At 42.2% G+C, this 25539-nt stretch overlaps 1 protein-coding gene across 12 annotated transcripts in view; it reads right to left on the bottom strand.

Moving 5' to 3' along the window:
• Positions 1 to 268: 268 nt before the first annotated feature.
• Positions 269 to 25539, bottom strand: part of SPATS2L (spermatogenesis associated serine rich 2 like) — a 173312-nt gene continuing 148041 nt past the window's right edge. For all 12 annotated transcript variants that reach the window (XM_003820717.6, XM_055108937.2, XM_003820714.5 and 9 more), the window contains 5 exons: positions 19203 to 19261; positions 11647 to 11756; positions 8796 to 8898; positions 5764 to 5984; positions 269 to 1163 (listed from right to left, as the gene is read on the bottom strand). In XM_003820717.6, the coding sequence (XP_003820765.2) occupies positions 768 to 1163; positions 5764 to 5984; positions 8796 to 8898; positions 11647 to 11756; positions 19203 to 19261 (889 nt within the window). In that variant the 3' untranslated portion in view covers positions 269 to 767. The remainder of the gene's footprint in view (positions 1164 to 5763; positions 5985 to 8795; positions 8899 to 11646; positions 11757 to 19202; positions 19262 to 25539) is intronic.

The following is a 25539-nucleotide window of genomic DNA, read 5'->3' as shown; positions in this document are numbered from 1 at the left end:
AGGTTTGTAGTACTTCCAACCAATGTTTCCAACTGCCCAACTGCCACATGGTGTGTCTAAGATGATCAGGGTGCATATCCATCTATTTGTGTAATCTAATTGAAAGGGCATATATATATTTTCCTGAAAGAGTACTTGTCTCAACAGAAACAGTATTTATTGTACAGAGCTTTGCACCACAACCTCTAGTCTCTAAAGTTTTTTTTGAAAGCACTAAACAGTACATTCAATAACTAGGTGGGTATCAATAAAAGAAACTAGCCAGGTGTCAAATGCAGCATATTTTAATTTGTTTCAAATAAAGCAATATATGTATATATATTTTTTCAGAAAAACACCAGATGTTAAATTCTACAAAAGCGCATGTGTCCTCAGCAGATCATGTTTGTCTGATTATTAAGAATTCTTTTTTGTAACATTAACTCTCTAAAGACAATCAATGGACTGACATCACTGCTACAACATAGGTTGCTAACTGAGCCTCTGATCTTCAGCCACATCTTGATTTTCCTAATAATGAGTAAATACTGCCTGGCTAAAATGCTGCAAAGTCTTGATGAGAGAAAGCATCAACAGATCAAGCAAAGCCATGAAAATTATGAAGCAAGCTAGAGCTGATTATTAGAATTAGTAAAAATGATTAAGAGAGGATGACACAACCATACGGGATTTGTATATTCTGATTGACACTCTTTTGGCAGCGAATTGGGTCAGCACCTCGGGCAGGGAACCAAAACTGAGTGAAAACTGCTCTTTTTCCTCCTAGCTCAGGCCACCAACGTCACAGCCGGGACTGAGAGAACTGCTGCATCTGTGGAAACTTCTATTCTCGTGGGGCAGAGATTGCACTGTGAAACCCTACCGACACTACCCCGGAAGGGCCTGGCCTCCGAGGTGTCTGCAGCGTGCTGCCTTCGCCGGGGCTTTTCAGAATGGGCCGGGGCCTCGGGGGTCTTCATCCCCAAGGAAGCCTCTTGATTTTTGGCACCGCCTTTGTTTTTGGGCCGGAAGCCGTTGTGCGGCTGTCTTCTGTGTTCGTGGCGGCTGTTGCCCTTTCCCAGTGGCTCGGCTTCATTCCCACTGCCCTGCGACTTGGCAGGCCCATTTAGCCTGTTGTTATGATACTGTGGATTAAATCTCCGTCTTTGGTTAGAAGATCCGTTCTACCAAAAAAGAAAAGAGATAAGTATCAGATGCCAGCAAGCCACTGATGACACCAGTAGACATCAGGAAAACCAAATCTCTAAGCCACAGGTAAGCCTTTTTTTTTTTTTTTTTTTTTTTTTTTTTTTATACACCAGAAGAATCAGAAAACATGAAGATGAGGTCAGGCAGATAAAATTATTAATCCTAAAAGAATAGTGGACTGTTTTGTAAATGGAACTGGAAGAAAATGATATTGAAAGAGAGGTTACAGAAGTGTAAGACAGACAATTCAAAAACTGGGTCAAATAAAATTCATAAAGATGCTTAAACTATAGCAGAATAAAACAGAAGCCAGGGGCAGAGTAATGATGATCCTCTACTATGGAGATTTCTGAGACATTCTGTAGAGACTGAGAGGGACAGGAGGCACAGAAATTGTACACAGAAAAAGGGCAGGGTCCCTGGCCAAGACCCACTCTCAAGCCCAAAGTGAGAACTTTACATTCCTGTTTTCCTGCTCAAATATTGCCTTTTCCAAAACCACCCCTGGCCTACCCCACCCCGTATCCTGTACCCATACAAATCCCAGGCTCCACTGGCACAGAGCAGAGAAGAGGAGAAGCAGCTGCACGTTGGAGACTGCAGTCTGAGTCGGAGAGCAGCAGCTTGACTTTAGTGGGACTGCTTGATGGCAGTACTTCAGGGGAAGAGTATGTTCCCACTCCATCCCCATTTTCCAGCTCTCTCCCTCCTGCTGAGAGCCACTTTCAATGGCAATAAAATCCCCTGCGTTTACTATCCTTCAATTTGTTCATATGACCTGATTTTTCATGGATGCTGGACAAGAGCTCAGGATACAGAAAAGTGTCACATTGACCCTCTGCCTTCATGAAAAAGTAGAAGGTCTATTGAGCTGTTAAATACTTAAGCCGTCCTTGGACTGCAAAGCTAAAAGAGCATTGTAACACACGCCCTCTGGGGCTCCAGGGGTCATGGGTATTACCCTAGGCACTGCTGTGGGACTGCATGGAGTTTTGATCCTGCCGGTGCCCAAAAGTGCTTGCTCTAGCTCCTGCACCTGCTCACCTGCATGCTCTCCCTCCCCCGAGGGGTTCAGAGCTTCAGGCTGAGAAAGTGAGGCACCCCTGTTGCAAGGCCTGCGAAGGGGTCAAGGAAAATTTCCTGTTCAAAACCATGCATAGGAATTCTAATTACGTAAGTGAAGAAAAAGTAAAATTCTGTAACTTTTCTTCTCTAAAGTAGCTTTTCTAATTTATTTCAAAACAAATATCTTTATAGTTCAGAAATATTATCTTGGACAAATATAGGGGTGAAGTGTATCTGGCAGGTCTTGGTGGCATGCAGAAATAAGGTGTATTTTCACAGAGGTAATTCATCGTTTTCCTAAACTTTCTGCAGTTATAAGCAAAGAAAATTTGAAGCCTCTATTAAAAAATCATTCCTTCAACACATCACTGACCAGGAACGTAAATGGATGAGCAGTAAGGATGCAATGGATTAAGCTCCTGTACAAGGGAAAGATTTCTGAACTCGTCAAGGTCAGTAATAGCCAACACTCATTGAGTGCTTACCATGCACTGAATGGGGTTTCTCACCATGCACTACCTCATTTAACATCAGAATCACCCTTTAAGATAGTTGCTATTATGTGCTTCATTTTATAGATGAGGATAAGAAGTTTCAGGGACTTGCCCAAGGTCTATCTACAGTTGGGAAATGGTGGAGCTATTCCCACTTTATATACTATCTCCTGACAAGACTCTTAAGTTGTAACATAAACATAAACCTTTTTTGAAAATCAAACCTCTTAAGAAAACATGAAATTTTATGAGTTACAAATATACGAGGTTCTTCATTTGTGCACTGTGACTGGATGGTATAGGTTTAGGGCAGACCAACCCCCAATAATTCAGAGCCTAGAGCAAGAGTACAAATGTAGGTCCATACATCTGTTAAAGGAAAATCTTTTGGGGCCCCCAAATCACTAAGCTGAAGGGAAAAGTCAAGCTAGGAACTGCTTAGGGCAAACCTGGCTCCCATTCTATTCAAAGTCACCCCTCTGCTCACTGAGATAAATGCATATCTGACTGTCTCATTTGGAGAGGCTAATCAGAAACTCAAAAGAATACAACCATCTGTCTTTTATCTGCCTAAGACCTGGAAGCCCCCTCCTCGCTTCCAGTTGTCCGCCTTTGCCTCCAGTAGTCCCACCTTTCCGGACTGAACTGATGTTCACCTTACACAAATGGATTGATGTCTCATGTCTCCCTAAAATGTACAAAACCAAGCTGTGCCCCACCACCTTGGGCACATGTCATCAGACCTTCTGAGGCTGTGTCACGGGTGCATGTCCTCAACCTTGGCAAAATAAACTTTCTAAGTTATCTGAGACCTGTCTCAGATTTTTGGGGTTCACACGCCATATGTCTGAATACTGTCTTTTCCTATCTCTGGCTCCATCCCACATTGTAAGGGGGCCTTGCACACACAAATGTGGACATTCCAGCCTGCACACCTAAGCATCGCCTCCACTCCCACCCTTCCGGCGGATGGGTGTGAAAACTGGCAGTGTTGTTCATCTTCAAGATGATGTATACAGGAAAGTGGTCCAGGCAGATCCTGTGAGCAGGCTTGGGCCCACTTGGGAAGAGTAACCCAGGATCTCGAGTACTGACTGGCAGCATGCTTCAGAACAAAGAGTGTAGATTCCAGTGGCCCTGTCTCCTTGGTCTCTCTGATTCCTTACTCTGTAGAGAGGGCCATGGCTGCGGGAGGGTCAAGAAGTTACTTGAAAACACAGGGCCCGGTCCAAGGGCCATTCTTGCCTGGGTCTACAGTGTTCTGACTTAGATATTTGAGTGGATTTCAACTTAAATGAGCCATTACCTAAATTGCTAAACCAGAGAACTGAAGAAGTATCTACATAGATAGTACTTAATCTGGCCTCCTTTGTTTTTAAAGAAATTATGAAAAAGGGAAACTCTTAGACTAAATTTTAGACTTAATTATCAGCATGGTATTTAATAATGAACAGAGAGGCCAGGCATGGTGGCTCATGCCTGTAATCTCAGCACTTTGGGAGGCTGAAGCAGGTGGATCGCTTGAGCCCAGGAATTTGACAGCAACATGACAAAACCCCATCTCTACAAAAATTATACAGAAAAATTTAGTCAGGCGTGGTGGCACGTGCCTGTAGTCCCAGCTACCCTGCAGGCTGAGCCTGGTGGATTGTTTGAGCCCAGGAGGTTGAGGCTGCAGTGGGCCGAGATTGTGCCAAAAAAAAAAGAAAAAAAAAGAACAAAAACTGTGAAGATATATTTAGACTACAAGTAAAAACAGATTTGATTATGATCTTTAACTAATGAGATTATAACATGCTCCTTGTCAAAGTGCTATCTTAAAGCTCATGAAGCCTTCAGGGCCTGAGAAAACACCTGTCAATATCATTAATAAGAATTCTCAAAGGCTGAGACAGCAAAACCCAACAAGACACCTGTTAGAAAACCACCATTTTTAAAGACTTACCAAAAAAAAAAAAAAAAAAAAAAAAAAGAAAGACTTTTTCTTGGAGATGATAAAAGGTATCTTAGGTATCTTTATAGCATGCCCAACTTCTATATCATCAGATCCTTTATTTTTATTTTTATTTTTTTTTGAGATGGAGTCTCACTCTGTTGCCCAGGCTGGAGGGCACTGGTGCGATCTTGGCTCACTGCAACCTCCGCCTCCCGGGTTGAAGCGATTCTCCTGCCTCAGTCTCCCGAGTAACTGGGATTACAGGCACCCGCCACCATGCCTGGCTAAATTTTGTGTTTTTAGTAGAGACGGGGTTTCACCATGTTGGCCAGGCTGGTCTCAAACTCCTGACCTCAAGTGATCTGCCCACCTTGGCCTCCCAAAGTGCTGGGATTACAGGAGTGAGCCATTGCATCCGGCAGATCCCAATTTTTTGTTAATTCTCTAAGGATAAGGGGGAAATCACCTCCAAAATATATAGTGGAGAAGCAGAAGGAGAGAAGGAAGATGGTTCTTTGGACACTTGTGTCTTTAGACGTCATAACAGATAAGAATGAAGAATGCCATTTTGAAATGTATTCTCCTTACTGAAATCCCAAGAGAAGAGTAGACTGCACTAACTTTAGCCTCTTATTGATCAGCTAAACATAAACGGGGATTAAAATATCTTAAAAAACAAATGCCAGATTTCCTCTCATTAGTAGTTTAGTAGGTTCCAAGTCTTGTTCCAGAGTCTCTGTGGGTCCCTTCCATGTGTGGGCTGGTTTCGGGGCCCCAGGGATGGTGGCAGTCCTAGCCATAAGAACCGTGTCACTGGGGTGGACTCTGCTCACGTGGTCAAGAGTGCATGCAGGCCACTTCCTCCACATGGGAAAGCACCTGGCAGGCACGGATGAGAGCGACCAGGGGAGTTCCCAAGAGGCCAGCTGGGCAGTGCTGCTGGGTGGGGAGTGGGTGAGGGCAGGTGGCGGGAGCCTGAGTGTGACCCCAGGAGGCCCAGAATCTAGTAGTTGCTGTTTTCTTCCTCTGGAAACAGGTTTTTTTTTTTTCCTCTGGCACCCTGCACCAGTGTCAGCTTACCTGCTTGTTGGCCGGCATGGTCTGGTGAGAGGGGTCGGCGGTGCTGGGGAGACTGCTCACCATTTTGGGGTTTGCCGCTTTGCCTTCAGAGGGCTTATTGTGAGTGGATGATTTTCGGGAAAAGTTACTCTGTTTCCCAGAGGTTGCTGCGTGCGCATTCAGCAGAGGCAGCAGGGAGCTGCAGGGAGTTCTTGAGGAATAGTTGTTCTTTGGATGTGTAACTGCAATAATAAAGTGCTCAGTGTTACGAGCTGCACCTCCAACACTGCTGCCTCAGTAACCCATTAGGAAGCGCTAGAAGATGAAGAAACTGGCCAGAAGCTCCATAAAAACATTAAAAAGTTTTCTTTTGAAAGATGTTATTTGAAAGGGCAACTTGGTGCTTAAGAGAACAACCAAATTTCTTTTGTGGGAATCACTGAACTGTGATTACAGCATAATCATCCAAGTTGGGAGACATTTGTAGGAAATAAGACATATCTGACCAACTTAAATATTATTCTTTAGGTCAAGAACCACCAAGGGAAAAGAGATAATGAAACCTCAAGGTTCCCTCTCTGGCCCTGTCTGCAAATGCACTCTGCCTCGTAGAGTCCCCATTACCAAACCTGTTCTCACTTCCCTGATCAGTTCCCTGGACCAACTGGTACTGCAGACACAGAAAGATTGGGAGCTATGTGGACACTCTGGCCTGTCAGATCCACGATGTTATGAGAGCTTGGGAATGGGGTGATGTTGGATGTTAGGAATTCTGTTACTCTGGGTCATGCATATCCCCCAAACACAGGGCCAGGCCCGCCAGCCCCTAAGGCATCTTGTATATTTCATTAGTGCTCCATTATCACACCTTTAATCAGCCCCGTTTTCTGCAGCCTCACTGCAGATGTGCACCACTTCCAAGGTTACAGGCAAGGCAGGCTGATCAGGCGGACACCCGTCAGAGCTCAGGGCTCCGGGCTCAGGCAGGTCTGCTCGGCGTTTATTATGACCATTCCCCCTGGTTTTGAAAGTGGTGGTTTCTGCTGGGATGATTTCTATGTGATTACACTGAATCGGAACTGGAGGGAATCAATTCAAGGATAAAGCCCTGACTTCCCTCTCACAGTTCACCAGAATCTGACTGCCAGCTAGACCTTTCTTTGATGCTTAAAACTGTCACCAATTTTTCAAAGCAATTTTGTCTGCTCTCTTTGTTGGATCAGATTTAATCCCAGGGTTCTGCTAGAGGACTAGGCGGGACCAGTAAGAATCACAATACAGGAGAAATGGAAAGGCCAGGGACACATCCCCAGTCCCTTCAGTGTACTGGGAAGGTGTGACAGCAAGCTGGGGCTGTCCAAATGTGACCAGGGGATTTCCATGGCTCCTATGCTCACCAGATTCAGTTTCATGGGGTCATTATTGTCTGCAGATCAGGGACCACTATTTACGGTTCAGTACCTGTGGGTTCTCAATGTGCTCTCAACAAAGCTGAGAAGGAAGGGCCTTTGGATGATTACGGTGTCTGTCTTTCAGAATGGACACCTGGAATTTGGTAAGGGACCATTTCTCCCACTAGATGGCACTTGAAGTGCTCAGGAGGAAAGGAGGTGAAGGGGCACCTCTCCATCGCCCCTGAGATCGGTGACAGGGCATCACTCAGCATCACTGTCTTGCTCATTGAGGGCTGAAGTGGAAAGGAGGGTGGGCAGTTCCCTTTTTTAGAGGTGGGGCAAAAGCTGGGGATAGAGAATGGCAAATAGGTAGATTCTTTCATAAGGAAGAGTACAGGGGGGAACAATAATTTTTAAAAATGCAGTCAGAAAATCAAATAATTGGCAAGGATGTGTGGACAAGGATGCTCGCAGCAGTGTTATTTAATTAATTAATTAATTAATTTTTTGAGATGGAGTCTCGCTCTGTCGCCCAGGCTGGAGTGCAGTGGTGCGATCTCCACTGACTGCAATCTCTGCCTCCTGGGTCCAGGTTCAAGTGATTCTCCTGCCTCAGCCTCCCAAGTAGCTGGGCTTACAGGCACCTGCCACCACGCCCAGCTAATTTTTGTACTTTTAGTAGAGATGGGGGTTTTACCATGTTGGCTAGGCTGGCCTCGAACTCCTGGCCTCAGGTGATCAGAGTGTTATTTTAATGGTGAAAAACTGCAAGCAATTTAAATGCAGCAACCAGAAGACTGGTGACATCTATTATATTTAGAGAAATGACTGGTTAAATATATTGATATGAAAAAATGTCTACCATAGATTGTGAAGTGATAAAAGCAAATTGTGTTACTATATATGTATGCAGTGTAGTACAGTATAGTTAATTATATCATAATAGGAAGTGCAGCCAAATCTTAATTTTTCAGCTGACTGCGAGGCTGTGGGTTTCCACATCATTGACTAGTCCTTTCCTCCTTGTGGCCGTCCTTAAAGCCGCTTCAGTGCTCATTCCCACCTCCCCTTGTGGGTGGGCTGGTGTAGGGGGAAAATATAGCAGCCAATTTTGTTGCACATTAGCTGCTCTAATTAAGGCTTAATAGGGAACAAGACTAAAGCTAATGGCTGAGTGAAGTCTTTCATTATCTGCAGCCTCACTCAGCACAGAGAACCAAGGGCGGAGGCTCAGGGCACTGCTGAGGGGCTCGCATAACAGCTGGGCCCTGCACAACAATAACTGATTGTTCCCAGACATGTTAGGAAGACTCACTCTCTCTGCCTAACGAGTTTCTGTAGAACCAGGGCTGTTTGAAATCAGAGAAGCAGTTTAACTGGCAGTGCTTAAGAAAAGTTTGCAAAAGGTATAAACTAGTTGACCTGTTCCGTTCCACTTAATAAATCCTGGGGAGTTACTGATGGGCAGTGGCATTTGAAGACTCTAGGTTCAAATCTCGACATTTCTGGTGACTTGTGTCATGAGCTTAGATCATTAAATCTCTTTAGACCTCACGTTAGCCCCCTGGGGGGACTGCACACCTGACATTTCCAATAGCAACTCCAAATAGCACCAAGGTTACTCACACAGAATTATTCAGCAAATAATGCAAAACTCACTTTCTCCGCAGAGCATGATTTGGGCCTTCAGCTGTTCGATGTCACAGGAAAACCGGGCAGCTTTCCCGAGCTCCTCGTCATATTTACGCTCGCTGACAAAGTGCTGGAGGAAAGAGATGAAAAACAGGAACCCCATGATTACAGAAATGACCGAGGCACCCCCGTGGATGCGTTCACTCTGCTCTTCCGGTGTCCACTGCAGTGCTGACCTGGTGGGGATCTTTCCAGCCCTGTTGCTGGGAGGCTCCACGCTCAGTCTTAGTGCTGACCTGGCTAGGGAATGAGCATCTTCCTGCCTGGGGAATATGTGAGGGGCCTGTGTTTCTCTTGTTTGGGCCTACATGGAATGTGTGTCTGACTCATCTATTTAACCTTTTAGCACCCCTCGCCCTCCTAGTACTTTTCTGAATTGCATTCTGGCAGGGTCTTCTGAGTTTGGCCAAGTGCCTGCTAAGGTATTAACCATCAAGAGAAAACATGTCGTCCTTCCTAGACCCCCATTCCTATTTTAACAGGGAACCGGGACGTCCACAAAGCCTTTAGTGTCTGGAAAATATTATTTTAAATGGCAGAATTTCAAGTGCTGTGAAAAGAAGTGAGAAAGAGATTATTTTTCCATTCATTTAAAATTAAGATCTGTGTGTAGAAGACATGGTGAGAAATACAGAAATAACTGCGACTCAGTCCCTTCTTGAGTTTACCAGGGAGTTTAGCAATGGCAAGGAAAACAGATACCATTAACTACAATACAAGGTGGAATGTGGTTGGTGCTTTAGGAATATAAAAGAGGAAGAAATTATTTCCTACTGAGGGCAATGGGGAAAGAGTTATGTAAGAGGGAACATTGAAAAAATCATTGAACACTTACGAGGCACTGGTCAAATTCTTATCAGATAATCTCATTTCATCTGATCACAGTATTATGAAGTCAGTATTATTATTACCTCTGTTTTACAGATGGGGGAATTGGGGTTCTATGAGTCTAAGAGAACATGTAACTTATCCAAGGTCACAGAAGTAGAAAATTTTGCAGCTGGACTGTTTCACTCCAAAGCCTGTGCTACTAACTATTTTATGATGGGTGGCGTTTTGATAGGCAGAAATGAAACTCAGAAGATGAGTTGATTTCAATAGATCAGGAAGCTAGCAATTTTATATTTCTTACTTGATGTTCTAACAAGCTGGGATTTTTGTAGAGAGAGATGGAAGTTGGAATATATATTGAAGTCCAGCTGTGAATTTCTTTCTGAGGGGAAGGAGATATACTGGGGAAACCAGATCTGCTTTGGGAGTTTACGTCTGGTCTTAGTGGAGTACGAGGCTGAAGGGAGACAGTGTAGGCAGAGAGACTAGTGTGGAGGCCACTGCAATTGGCTCGGTGGGAGACCACAAAGGCCAGAGCAGAGAAGGTGAGGAGGGAAAGGCCACTGACGCCCTCAGCACCCTCGGGTGAGGTCCTCTTCCCCATGGGGCCCGCTTTCATGCCCAACCAGGAGGGAGGGAGTTGAAAAGTCACTTGCCACTGTCTATCATTGCCAAGCAGTTTTATGCCCCAATTTGCAATCTTACTTTCAAAGCTAGCAGCAGCTGTGTCTTGCAACCACTCTAGTTTCCTGGAAGTGGGTAAGAAGCTGGAAGGCGTGTGTGTGTGTGTGTGTGTGTGTGTGTGTGTGTGTGTGTGTGTGTGTAGTATACTGGGTGAAAAAGTGGATAAGGGAAATTTTAAAATTTCTTCCTATTTTGTTGTAAATACTTATACTTGCCTTCGTGTGTGTGTGTGTGTGTGTGTGTGTGTGTGTGTGTGTGTCGTATACTGGGTGAAAAAGTGGATAAGGGAAATTTTAAAATTTCTTCCTATTTTGTTGTAAATACTTATACTTGCCTTCGTGTGTGTGTGTGTGTGTGTTTAGTATACTGGGTGAAAGAGTGGATAAGGGGAATTTTAAAATTTCTTCCTATTTTGTTGTAAATACTTATACTTGCCTTCCTGGTAACTATTTCCCCTTCTGGTAACTGTACCCTGATGCAGTTTCAAAGATCCATAGTCTTGGTGGGTCTGGCGATCAAGATGTCACACCCTCTCTGCGCCAAATGATGGACGTGACCCAAGTGGAGGCCAATCAGAGCCTCTCTCTTAGGGATCCGAGCCAAGTGGGGTGGTACAGGGCTGATGGTCCCATGAGAGTGTCTAGTGATTATTGCTTCTTATTTCACCAGAGCCACCCCAGTTCCTACCTAATTGTTGAGCTGAGCCTTCAGACAGGGCTCTGCTTTGCTGAGCTATACTCACATCCTGTCAAATTCTACTTGTCCTTGAGGTTAGCCAGGGTCAGTTTCTGTTGCTTGTCAATGAAGGAATCTAATAAATACGTATTTATGGGTAGTATTCTTAATAAAAATGCAACTAAACTAGAAAATAATACAGGAAAGAAATCTCCACAGACCGCATGCTTTCTAATCTTCACCATTACACTACATTCATGCTTCATGTGTGTATATATACCTGTGGATGTGTTTATATGCATACATATAAATCACAGTGTGTGAAAATAATATCCCCCATCCCAGCTATAATTCATGGCCAAGTTACTTTATTTGGTTCAGTCTCTACTGACTGACAAAATAGCTTGTACCTCTCCTTTGGAGTAACACATTCCTTCAAAGCACATTACACTTAAACACAGTGATTATGTGGGTCTTCCCCCTTCTGTGTTCTCTATTTCCACCCTGTGGAAGAGAGCTGGGTGTAGATGTTAGATCCTCAGAGAGCAGAACTCTGTGGATGCAAAACAAACATAATTGGGATCAGCTCTCTGGCTCAGGGTTCAGGCTGTGATATTTTAGAACTGACCTTAATTTCTGCCCTGAGTTCGGCCAGCTGCATCTCTGCCATCTGACTGGCAAGGTCAGTGAGTCTCTTTAGTTCTTCTGCTTTCTTCTGACGAGCAGTCAGGATTTCCACTGCCAAATAAGGAGGAGTCATACATTAGGGCCAGAGATTGAAACATATTAAATAACCTAATTTCTTGGAATCAGTTCTCACTCCACAGACTGATTGCTTTGTTGGACCACGACTGTGTTTTCTGAGTTGGTCATGGAGGCGGGTTCACCCTCTGTGCCTATTACCAACAACCCAGTTCCTCCTGTCCTCCTCCACCAATCCCCAAGCCAAACACAGTCCCTTCTGATTCACTGTACACTCCCACTCTACATTTTCTCCACTGGTGTCTGACCTCACTTACGGAATTTAGACTTTTGAAATTTGTTACTCTGAACAACGATCTCTGAAAAACAACACTTATTAAAATCCTCTCTGAGTGCCGCCAAGACAGGAAGTCTAGTAAGCAGAAATCATTCTATATGTGCTGCACTATTCAACTTTAACAGCAGCAGCCCTCTTGAACTTTAACACATACTCACTTAGGGTGACTAGCTGTGTTACTGGAATCTGACATAAAAATCTAACTTTATTAGTTTTTTTGTGAGCCAAAAATGTCTCTGCTTTTGATACTCTGCAGATATGTTTCCATTCAGCAAAGAAACAGTTCTACCCCAGAGTGTCTTAGGTCTTTCTATAAGTGTCCCCAGTGGAAAAATTTCAAGAGTGAGTGAGGCCAGCTAGAACTAGATTCATGTGAATTTTTTAGCACCTGCACACGTAGAGAAGACACTGGGGAGTACTCTGGCTCCAACATTTTCACACATCTTCAGATGAACTAAAGGTTCAAATAGATGTAGTAGCCTATCAGTTGGTTTGTGTCTGTGTGTGTATACACGTGTTTCCCAAAAGATTATGGCGCTCAGTAGCAATCAATACAGACACACAGGATGAGATTTAAATATGCAGCTGGATCTTTCAATAGATAGACTTGTGGCTCTCTAATTTGACTCCTATGAATTGCCTTCATTTCTTTGGGACAAGCATTTTGAGGTGTAAGAAAAAAGGTGTTCATCTAAGATGACATGCATGCCGGACTCACATTCTATGCTTGGCTGAACAAGGATCAACTGCTTTATTAGACCAGATTCACAGCACACATGCAGGTCCAAACAATATGATTTCTGATTTTAAGAGTTCTTATTACTCAAAATATCAAAAGATAGTCACTGCAAAAGCCCAAAAAGAAGTACAGAATCCATCAAGAGTTAAGATTCCCTGCAAATCATAAACCCTTCTTTAGACAGACTGAAAGGCATTATCTTCTTTTGTTTTGAGACAGAGTCTCGCTCTGTCGCCCAGGCTGGAGTGCCGTGGCATGATCTCGGCTCACTGCAAGCTCCGCCTCCCGGGTTCACACCATTCTCCTGCCTCAGCCTCCCGGGTAGCTGGGACTACAGGCGCCCGCCACCATGCCTGGCTAATTTTTTGTATACTTGGTAGAGACGGGGTTTCACCATGTTAGCCATGGTGGTCTCGATCTCCTGACCTCGTGATCTGCCTGCCTCGGCCTCCCAAAGTGTTGGGATTACAGGTGTGAGCCATCGCCTGGCCCCAAGACATCATCTTTTTATGCTGATATCAATGTTGAGATGTTAATAAAATAATTAGTCTATAACTCATACAGCTTTATCATCTGCCAAACTATGCTAATCATGCTTTGATTCTTTAACTGGGGCTCCCCCTAGCCCCCATTTACAATACCATGTGGCTGGGCAGACAGATCTGTGCCTAATAGTCTTTCTGAATACAGAGGAGCTAGTGAAAAACTTGTCTGGATGGTGAAAGTGAAAGGAAGTTTCATCTCAATGTAGACAACATATTGCTGAAGGATGTCTCAGGACACCCAGTGGGACCAAAGGTCACAAAAAGGTGGCTCACTATCATTTTCAGCCAGAGTACATATGTCTTGTTTGGTCCACACATTACGTTTACAAATTAATTGCCCACATTTAAAAATTAGAAGATTCCATTTGAAAGCTGGCTCTCTGGCATCTCTTAAAGTACTAGAATTTCTGGTCACAGTTGGTCAACCTTCCTGCATGGTGACAAGTGGCTGAAGCCAAGAAGCCACTGCCCTCTTTAGATGGAGTCGGGTGCCCAGTGTGCCATGGTTTCCCCCTGCCCCATTTGGCACATTAATGTTACCTATCTGTTTCCTGCGAGCATCTCCAGTCATTCTCGGGACTACGGTGTGAACTGCACTATGTAGTTCTTTGTGTCCATGGCACCTAGTGCCTGCTTGGTACACAAGGGGTATGCAATATGCCTGCTGAGTGAAGAATTCAATGAATGAATTAATCTATTACTTAAAGGGAATATCTAAAGAAGGATGGAAGTTCCTTTTCTACAGGGGTCACTTAAGACTGTTTAGGATCCACACCTTTGATTGGTTATGTTATTTGTTTGACATTATAATTCAATATATGGATGGGACTAACATCTGCAGCATGAGAAAACAATTCAAGTAGGAAGATGAAATGAGGTACGTTCTTCTTGCAAACTAAAATTAAAAAAATTAATTCTGTGCCAGGCGCAGTGGCTCACACATGTTATCTTAGCACTTTCGGAGGCTGAGGCAGGAGGATTGCTTGACTCAGGAGTTCAAGACCTGCCTGGACAACAAAGTAAGACCCTGTCTCATCAAATTGATAATAATAATAATAAAAAAAGTCTGAAGGCCCAGACTTGAAAAGCAGCTAGTAAAGGGGTCATTAGGCCCTCAGTGATGACACAGTCCAACAGATCTAACTTTTCTTCATGGATCATTTGTGAGACTGGTGACAATTAAGGGCCATTGTTCTTTTTGATTAAGTAGAACTTGGGCATTCATACCAAACAAAAGATTTTGTAGAAATAGATATAAATGGGCCCTAAAATAGGAATGCAGGTGCAAGATCACCAATAAATTCTGAGTTTACCCTCATGCCAATGTGCATGGAAACAAATACTTTGGATCAGCAAGTGTTAAAATGCATTTTACGTATAGTCTCATTAACATTTCAAAGCCTTTCATTATGAAAAAAGCCTTAAAACTTGAGATTTAAAGCCAATATTCTTTGGCAGAAGGGATGAACGTTTTCACCTCAAAAACATCAATCACACAAACAAAAACAGATCAGATCTTAAGCTTCATTGATCCTGTAATTTACAATAGAATAATAAGTATGTTTTGGAAGCACCATGCTTTCAGAAATCTGTAGAGGAAGACAATTCTGTACAGCTTAGGTTTTCACTGCATTCAAGACTTAATTAATATTATGTATGTATAAACAGTATCTGGTAAGCTGAAATCCACTTTCTCAATAGGATTTATAAACTCCTTCAAGCTTTTGAAACACATTGGAAGCTTGCTCATATTATCTGAACCATAGAAAATCTTAAGGCTTCTCAAAACAATAACCCTCAGCAGAAAATATACTTAAAATCCCAAGGTGGGGGCCAGGGGCCAGGAGCTGGAGAAGTGGCTCTTTAAGCACAAAGATTCTTTGGAATACTTTTTATTCCTTAAAAATTCTCGTGAATTTTGCATTCTACTTCATAATTTGTTTGTGTTACTATGAATTTACAAAGTAATGTTTTCTTCCCGTATCTCTAGTGAACTTGACACCTGTGCTTACCTGGGTATAAACATGAAGTTTGAGACCCTAGCACTACAACACACTTGGTTTCTTCTTCTGTAAAATCTGTGTAGGAACTGATCACATGTTGTAGGGGTATTGTGGAAATAAATGGAATAACATACGTGAGGTGTTTCGTATAGTATACTCAAAATGCTAACTCTAAATATTATTGATAAAGTGAGATCTCTTCATCTAGAATATACTTCCTCTTTTGTGCAATTACAGGAATGTTCACTAATATTCGTTCCCACAGTCTACAGATACTGACTTATTTACAATAGCTCATTTAACAAATATTTATGAAGTACCTGCAGTCTTCTCAGCACTGGGTTAGGTGCCATGAGGGATTTAGGAGCTTCTGTTACAATTGAGGAAATATGATTTATAACGCCTACAGGAAATGTAAAGTGCGAAAAATACTCTTGAGACCACAGAGAACCAAATTAAAGATGGTGGTTGTAAAGACAGTTCTGTAGTTAGTGGGGAGAAATTCCATGGTTCTTTCTATCTGTGGAGAAGACATAGTGTTGATACAGGCTTGTCATTTGAGAGATGCAATAGAACCCCTGACCTCCATTTTTTGACTGTAATATGAGCGGGTTGGGGTAATTTACTAATAAGAACTCTTCCCTTTTTGCACACATATTGTATCAGGCTCTGTGCTAAGTGCCTGACGTGTATTTTTTCATTTTATCTTTACAATAACTACTTGAGATGGATATTATTATTATTATTGTTATTATTATTTTTAATACAGGGTCTCTCTCTGTTATATAGGCTGGAGTGTAATGGCATGATCATGGCTTGCTGCATCCTTAAACTCCTGAGTTCAAGTGATTCTCCCCTCTCATCCTCTAGAATAGCTAGAACTATGGGCACATGCCACCACATGTGGCTAATTTATTTTTTATTTTTATTTTTTTAGAGATGGGGTCTTACTATGTTGCCCAGGCTTGGTCTCGAACTCTTGGCCTCAAGCAATCCTCCTGCCTTGGTCTTCCAAAAGGTCTGAGATTATATGTGTGAGCCATTGCCAGGGCCTAAGGAATATTAGACTTTGAGAAGTCAACAACATGGTTCAGGGACACACAGCCAGTTAGAGATGGAGGTTGGACTTGAACTCAGTTCTGCCTGCCTCAAAAGCATGCAAATGGGCTTCCCCAGGGCTGAGGTTAGTTCAAAAACCAGGACCTGCCATACCAATTACTCAAGTTAGGTGAATCCTGTCAACCAATCTAGCAGTTTCAGCTAGCCTGAAAGCTTGGTGAGTGCAGGCTCTACATTTGTCTGTTTGCTGTTTATCCTGGACACAAGGAAGCGCGTGTGTTTACTGATTGAGTAAGTTTTTAAAATGGGATGCTCTCCAGAGATGCTCCAAATTCCACAGGTCTTGGAATCAAACACTATCATGTCTCAAGAAGGAAAAATAAGTACATGAAACCTGAGGTCTTTTCTTGACCTCTAAGAAAGTGATGATGTGCTAGTGACTTTCCATTTTGGTTCAAGAGGATCATTTGTGTCTGTGTTGGTTGTTAGCATTTTTATCATTAGGACATGAAACTGAAGTAAGCTATACTTGAGAAGTAGGGAAAATCCCAAGTTGTGTATATAATCTACTGTTACTGAAGATGTCAACAAATTTCATAAGAATAAAATAATTTCACAATCAAAGAGATTGTTTAACTACCTAAATAGTCCATAGCTTCACCCTGGATCACATTAGTTTCATTTAACAAAGCTTGCTGTATTTCAGGATTCTAAAATGTTGCTTACAATTATTTAGATGCCTGACTAAAGGAGGTCTGAAATGAATAACAAAATAATTTAGAAAACTGTGTAACAAAAATAATGATAGCTATTTTCCATAAAATGACACTTGAATTATGGCCTAGGTCCAGACAAGAAAAATAAAAAAGAATGAAGAATCTGGTCTGATCTTTCATTCTGGCAAAAGAAAGACATCACATCAAAGGTAAAGGGATTTCACTGAAATCTGGTTAGGGGCACAGACTGCCATTTATCCAATTCATCTTTGGGTAAAGATGAGGAATTTAAAATGCCCAGGAGACAAGGATTGTAAAACTGAATCCCAGCTGGAAAATAGGGTCTTAGGGGCCCCATTAACACAGCAAACTAAATTCAATAATAAGGGAGGGCCTCACACATTCACTTGTGGTTTGATGTTGAATCTGACAAAGTAATCTTGTCTTTGTTGAAATTTCCAACTCATGAGCCTCAGTCTATTTAAGATGGTAATTCTTCTCTACTACTCAAGTAACTTTACCACAGTGGAAAGGTTTAGAAATCAGCATAAAGAAAATAAAACAAGTCAAACCCAGAATGTTAATATTTTATGTTAAATTTAGGATTAAGTTTTGCAATGATCAAGATAATTTGAGCGTGTTCATTATTTAAACAGAGAATTTGGTACATTAAGCAATCTGATTTGTGATTTTCAATTTAATATATGGAATTGATTTTCTTTTGCGGTTTTAAGTTGGCAGGTGTCAGTGTATTTGACGAAGTTCATGAACAGAACTGGAGTATTTTAAGAAAACTGTTTAGGCCGGGCGCGGTGGCTCAAGCCTATAATCCCAGCACTTTGGGAGGCTGAGCTGGGCGGATCACAAGGTCAGGAGATCGAGATCATCCTGGCTAACATGGTGAAACCCCATCTCTATTAAAAACCCAAAAAATTAGCTGGGCGTGGTGGCGGGCGCCTGTAATCCCAGCTACTCAGGAGGCTGAGGCAGGAGAATGGTGTGAACCTGGGAGGTGGAGCTTGCAGTGAGCAGAGATTGTGCCACTGCACTCCAGCCTGGGTGACAGGGTGAGACTCTGTAAAAAACAAAAACAAAAACAAAAACAAACTGTTTAGTGTATCTTTAATTTTGAATTATTAATCTTATTATTATTATTTTTTTGAGATGGAGTCTTGCTCTGTCGCCCAGGCTGGAGTGCAGTGGTGCAATCTTGGCTCACTGCAAGCTCTGCCTCCCGGGTTCACACCATTCTCCTGCCTCAGCCTCCTGAGTAGCTGGGACTACAGGTGCCCACCACTACGCCCGGCTAATTTTTTATTTTTGTATCTTTAGTAGAGATGGGGTTTCACCGTGTTAGCCAGGATGGTCTCGATCTCCTGACCTTGTGATCCGCCTGCCTCGGCCTCCTAAAGTGCTGGGATTACAGGCGTAAGCCACCGCGCCCAGCCTTGAATTATTAATTTTATAAGAGTTGCTTAAAAGCTTAGGAACACTTTGCTTGTTAGGTTTGTGAGTTTGCCTTGTCTGACATCTGAAGTGCTTAAGACAAATCAGATATATTAAATTTATATATGTAATTAAAATGTTGAGGGGAATTTAAGTAATTAAGTTTCAAATGGGACTACTTTTCTAGGAAAATTTAATATGATAAACTTAATTGAACCTAAAAAAGAACCAGTAAAAATGATGATGAGATTTGTAAGTTTTAAAGAGTTAAAATTGTCTTAAAATCTAATACTAAATTCAGTGTCATTTTAAATCCAATTAACTATAAGTTCTTTATGTGCACAAACATCCCTTTGGACTTTAGAAAACTCAACTGACACCTATTATGTACTGAGTGTCTATCCTGCCATGTACTCACCTGTACGAGGTGAGTGTTACAACTGTATCTTTTTGCCAGATGATGTAAATGAGGCTTCCAGGGGCTAAGTGACATGCCTAAGGTTACAGAGTTCATGAGCCAAAATTTCAATATAAATTTTAGGACCCTGTTCAGAAGCCGATATCATTGTCAGTCTGACCTATGGATTGCTTCTGATTGGGAAGCTCCTAATCAAATAACCATGTGTTGTCTACTTACTGGCTTCTTCTTTAACTTTATCCATTTCTGCCATTAATGAAACTTCTTTGTCAATGATGCTGGGGAAAAACAAAAACAAAAGCAAAGAATGCTTAATCAAAGATAAACTTTTAATAAGCACTGAAAGTAAAATTATTTTCATTAAACAAAATACAAAATTACCATAAATATTTCTATGCTACAATGCCAGCAGTACACTCTGCCTCTCCAAAAAATGAGGCAACATCGAAGGGATGTTCCCAAGGATTACATAGTGACATCTGCTGATTAAATCATTGTCAACAAACCTAAAAAAAGTCTTTTAGACTTTCAGAATTGTGCTGCTTTGAATTTAAATTTGGGAATATTTTTGTCCTATACATTCCAAAGTTCCAAAACAATATAATAAGTATTTGAAAAGCTGGCACTTAGGTCCTTAAGAACTGTAGTTCCCAGTGTCTCTGTGCTCTACCCTGAGAGATTCTGGCTGGGAGAGAAGGAGATGGGCCCAATTCTGCTGCAGATGGTCCTGGGACCATACTTTGAGAAATATGGTCTGGGCCAATCCATCCACATGCTCAACAACATGAGTCTCTGCCTTTTTCATTCTCCCGAGTAAGCATTTCAAGATTCTAATGAACTTTTTCTCGTATTTCATTTATTTTTTGGTTAGTCCTTCGAAAAGGTATTACCTGCATAAAGCTAACAATGATCTGTCCCAAAGTTTGCTTCTCTCCTATCCCATCCCAACCCCCAGTTCTCTAGTTCCCCTCCCAGAAGTAATGCATCATGACGAATTCCTTATATGTCCTTTTACAGATTTTTATGTAGGAAGGAGTGAAGAGAGGTTTCAGCAAAAAGGCAGGGAGCTGTGCAGGGTGAAGAGCCTGGGGAAAATCCCCAGGGTGGGTGAGCACAGATGTCAGATTCTCTTTATATTTTTAGTTTAGTCATAATATTTAAATATATATCTTTAAAATATAAGGACTTCTGGGGACCACAATAATTTACTATAGCACCTATAAAACATTCACAATAATTTAATGGTATCAGATATCTACTTAGTATTCAAATTTCCCCAACTGTCCCATAAATCTTTTTTTTTTTTAACAGTGTGTTAAAACCAGGATCTAAACAAGCCCTGTTCATTCCAATTGGTTGATTGACTCTTAAATCTGTTTTAATCCGGAGGTTCCCTCTCATCTGTTTTCTCATCCCCTTTGCAATTTATTTGTTGAAGAAATTAGGTTGTTTGTCCTGAAGAGTTGTGCAAAGCCTGAATTTTGCTGATTACATCTCCATGGTGTTATTTAGCCTGTTCTTTTGTATTTCCTATAAATTTGTTATTAGATGTAGAAATCTGATTAGATTCAGGTTTTATTTTCTTAGGAGGAACACTTGATAAGTGTATTGTGTCATTATGTGTGTGCTGATGGAAGTATACGATATGAACTACTCCACCTGAAAAAAAATGAGACTGAATTTAATCAAATTTCTACATCTAAAATGGCAAATTTATAGGAAATACAAAAGACATCTCTCTTTTTTATGATCTTAGCAGCCATTGATGATCATTGCCTAGATTTATAGGGTTTGCAAAATTGAGATATTCACATTCTATAACTCTTTCTTATTTCCTGGAATTCTTCCATAAAGAGAAACTTTATCAATGATTTGGTTATCATGAAGTATAGTTTGCATAGGTAAGGTAGGATGAATGCTTGATTCTCCCCTTTTGTTTTCAAAATGATAGTTGGTTCCTTAGCATCCTTCAAAGGTAATCAAGAAGATTTTTTTGCTTGTTTGTATATTTTAATTATACACATTAATTATAAACTCATATTTAATGTGCTTCAAAACACTGTTATCATCTTTATTACTCTCAGATTGTTCCATCGCATGGACTTTTTCTCCTCCATCAGATGTACTTTTGCAATTTAAAGTGTGTTGAAAATTTACTTCCTCTGAAAAATTTTGCAGTATTTGTCAAAGTAAGAAGTGACTTCTGGAATATATCTATAGCAGTTTGGGGGCTCCTCAAGTAGACTGTGCAACCTAAATACTTGAAGAGTAAAGGACTGTGTGCTGAGGAACTCAGCTCTTCCCAACCAGGAAATCCTAGTGGAAAGGACTAATTGCACAGTGCATGGCATGTTCTCCAGAACTGGGCTCTAAGCCTAGTCCCTCAACTGCAGACAACATCAGCCAGCCCCATGACACACATGGCTTACGGTCACTGGATATGATCACTTTGGTGTAACCAACATATCAGGACGCCTGTCCCTTACCTATTGATGTTACATAGGTATGTCAGTGTGTTTTAAATATAGGAAATGCATGATACAGAAAGGTGTACAGTGAGAAGGAACTCTTTATCCCATCTCTGCCCCAACTTACTCAGTTCCCCTCCCTGGAGGTCTCCAATGTGACAAGTTCTTGCGTTTCCAGAGACTGTCTATGTAATCAACCAGCATATATTCAGTAATTGTATGAAATGCCAGGTTGAGTCAATAGGCTTTGTGCTCCTGTGATTATGAGCTTCTCTGCCAAGTTCACAAACATAGCGATGACAGAGGCATCTGTGTGTGTGTGTGTGTGTGTGTATGTATGTTTTCATTATTTACAACCTTCTTAGAGAGGGGCACTGCTACCTTACTTTAGGGAAACAAAGACTGTTCGAGACAAGCTGTTGGGGAGATATGGGGAGTATCTACAGATGTGGAGCCAGAAGCCCAAACTACAAATATATGGTTAAGCTACTCTGCTTGAGGACATGTTTTGAATTTTTATCCCTTACAGAAAGGGAAGAGAGAAGACAGAAAAGTCAGCACGACGACATTCTTTGTGGGAGAGCTGAGAAGGATGTGAGAGGACCTGCCAGGACTCATTGGGGAAATAGTGAAAAGCAGATAGAGAGGAAAGAAAATGACGATGGCAAGAAGAAGCAATTAGGATTCCCTTCCCTGAATCAACTAGAAGGCTTTATAAATAGAGCCCCTGGGTTTAGAGAGCATGCCCAGCACACACTAAGGGAAATACTGCTGCATGTGACACAAGACTGGCATGTCCTCAGATGCCCAGTGGAGGGGAGAGGAGCAGACTGCAGGCAAAGCAGAGGTCCTGGAGGCTTGGGAATCCTCCCACCTGTGTGTGGGGTTGGTGGAATGGTGGTGTGTGCAAGGGCCTTTGCTAATTTCTTTATCAGCTACAAGACCATCATAACACTTTTTTCATCAAATTTGTTAACATAATTTTGTGCCCAGAGAATTTACAAGATGGACATTTGGGGTACAATACTTGTCCCCAGGTCTAACACATATTAAACAAAGCTGGGCATTTATATACAATGGTTAGTTCAGACCTTCTGGGCTAGCAACAGGAGGGAAGAGGGTTTACACAATAAATTGTTAATCTGCTTAATGCACACCCTTGAGGATGTGAAAGAGCCTGTGAAGTTGGCATCAAACCAGGCTTCCGTTTCTCTGGGCATTTCCATAGAAGACTGTCTGCAAGCATCGTAGTAATTCAAGCTCTGCTATCTATGGGTGGCTGCTTTCAAAACTCATGTGCACAAAGGCAAGTCAGTGATCTCTGCTGACTCAGGACCCAGCTTGGAGCTGATGAACTGATGCAAACCAAGATCAGGGGCCAGCCCAGGGCAGATAAACCCGGCCTGCCCTTGAGAATCTCAATGTGTAGACCTGAGAGTTCCTTGAGTTTTGCTTTCCAGGCAGTAGGCTTGTCAAGGGAAGAATAATGGTGGGAAGTGGATGTGGAGGAAGTGGTAAAGCCAGCCTGTCCTTTGGCAGGCTGTCAGACAGTGAGGAGCCAGCCTTACATCAAGCGAGTGCCAGACTAAAAGAAGGTCAGAGAGGAAAGACCATGCCTAAATCCTTCTAAATGCCCACAAAGCCTGGGGTGTCTGGGTGTGTCACATCCAGTTTTGGGAGTAATTTCATCGGTGCCATTTCCACGTTCTGTGGAATCTTCTTAGAGGTACCAGGACAGAGACAGACACGTATGGGTGGTCAAGTGTGGCTTGACAACTCTGCAGGCTGGATAGGACAGAGGGCACTTGGCAAAGCCCTGGTATGGAGTTACCAGATATGGAGGGAGGAGCGAGTCCCTTGGAGAGGAATGACATTAGGGAGTTGATGAGTCACAGAAGAATCAGAGACAGTATCATCAACCACATTCCTACTGTGGAAGCTGCAAGGTCACACACTTGCTTTCGAGGTACACCTCTGCAGACACATATCAGCCCTCAGTTGCCTCGAAATGTGAGCTGATCACTTTCTGAGTGCAGATGGTGGGCCAGGCACATTAGGTAGAGTGCCAGTGCCTTCCTGGAATGATCTCATCTAAGCTTCCTGACATCCCAGGAGGAGCAAGCCTGGCTTTCTCCTTGCCACAGGGGCTTGAAACAAGCCCTTCCCTCTACCTTGAAGACAACTCTTCTGCTTAACCTTGCTTCTCTTCATCTAATCAGCTCTGAGTCCTCCTTCAGGTCTTTGCTTAATCGTCACTTCCTTAGAGAGCTCTGACTAAGTTTTTAAAAACCTCTGTTCAATTTCATGATCTTAGACTTATTATGGGTTGCTCAATAAAAATTTCTTGATAGTGATGAATATAAGGGAAGACAACATATTCATTTTTCTGTGGCATAACAATAATGAAACTTACTAGTACATTGTGGTGCTTGCATATACATCACATTTATGCAAAACTTTTGGTCACTGACAGAATTTAATCATTTGAGACATAAGCTTATGAGTAAAGGTGTCATGATACTCACCAAACACACAAGGTTTGGCTGAGTCAAAACAGACAGTTTGCAAACTATGGTGGTTTAATTACTGAAATTTGTTCTCCCACCACTGATCACCTGAAATGCTAAGTTCTGAATGTTTTTGCTTTTCAACAGTGATCCTGAGTACTTGACAGAAATACATAACTCTTTAATTGGCTTTCCACTGGCCACTAAAAGTTTTCTAAATGGTTGGGTAAAGCCCTCTGGAGGGCACCAGGCACATCAAATGTGTTCTACATAAACAGAGCTCCCGTAAAATCCACGCGGACCTCACGTTTCAGATGTGCCCTTTCTCCTTCTAAAAACACATCTTCTCATTTTAGCCAAACTGCCTGGATAGTAAAATTTTATTTTGTTGCCATAAAAAAGCTTTTATTATCAAAGCAATAAGGTGTAAGGAGGAGATTACCATGGCAAAGACTTTACAGTTTATTATATAGTTAATCACAGAGATAAAGTGTCATTTTATAAAAATGTTTCCACTGTCTTGATTCCTTTCTATAGAGCACTGATAATAACAATGAAAAGAATCAGAAAGCCTCGTTAGTAGTAATAGATTTATCATTTTCTCCCCTGTGAAAGGCTCTTTAAATTTGGAGACGGAGGCATTGAGTGACAAAATTGATTCATTTGGAAGCTTGGGTGAGTCATGTCAGGCCTAGTGTTCTTCAAATACAAAGATGCCACCATAGAGAGGCAGCCACAGGATCATCAATGTGGTTGATAAGCTGGAGAGCAGAACCTGCTGGTAGATACTGAGGAATGAAAGCAGAATTTCAAAGGGGAGGTGAAGAACTCAATCTGTAACAACAGCCAGAGTTAGATGTTAAAGATTTAAAACCAGGCCACATTCCATCTTCCATGCATTTGCCTCAGGGAGACTAGAGTGAGAGGAATTGCCGGGTACCATCTGATCCCAGACAATTTTGCTGCAGAACCTTCTTGTGGGGAAAGTACTTCAGCTGGAGCTTAACTCATCATCCGCCAAGCCAACAATTGCAGAATGGGAGCATGGGGAGGGAGGCAGGCCCAGCAGGAGGCGCATGCAGTAGAAAGAGAAGGTGGGAACTGCTGGAGAGAAAGGATGCTATGAATGCTAATGAATATTTCAGCCTTCCTGGCCTCTACCAAATAGCATAAAGCATGCCAAAGACTGATAAGCCCTACAGCCAGGCTTCCCTGCATAAAGAATTTCCATTTCTTTCACTAAAAAGAAAAGAGTGGTATAAAAACATCTCCCTCCACTGTGGGCTCTGCCGCTTCTTAATGCAAAGGAATAAGAACTGTGACCAACGGTTCTAACATCCCCTGAGAGGGATGCCAGCTGGGCTGATAGCCTAGTAGTGCCCACTGACCACCACGTGGGCCTTGAGCTGGCAAGCTACAGTTGCCCCGTACTAGCTAGCACTGAGCTAGCTAGTCCCTTCCCTTAAATTTTGCCCACTAGTTGCAAGGCAGGAAAACTTCCTTTATACATTTAAGGCCTAATGTACTGTTCCCATGAGTACCATTTCTGGTCCAACTCCCCAAGTATTACCAGCAATTATT

The sequence above is a fragment of the Pan paniscus genome, chromosome 13 (assembly GCF_029289425.2).
Source record: "Pan paniscus chromosome 13, NHGRI_mPanPan1-v2.0_pri, whole genome shotgun sequence".
In the NCBI taxonomy this organism is placed as follows: domain Eukaryota; kingdom Metazoa; phylum Chordata; class Mammalia; order Primates; family Hominidae; genus Pan; species Pan paniscus.
This window is presented reverse-complemented; position numbering and strand designations above follow the sequence as displayed.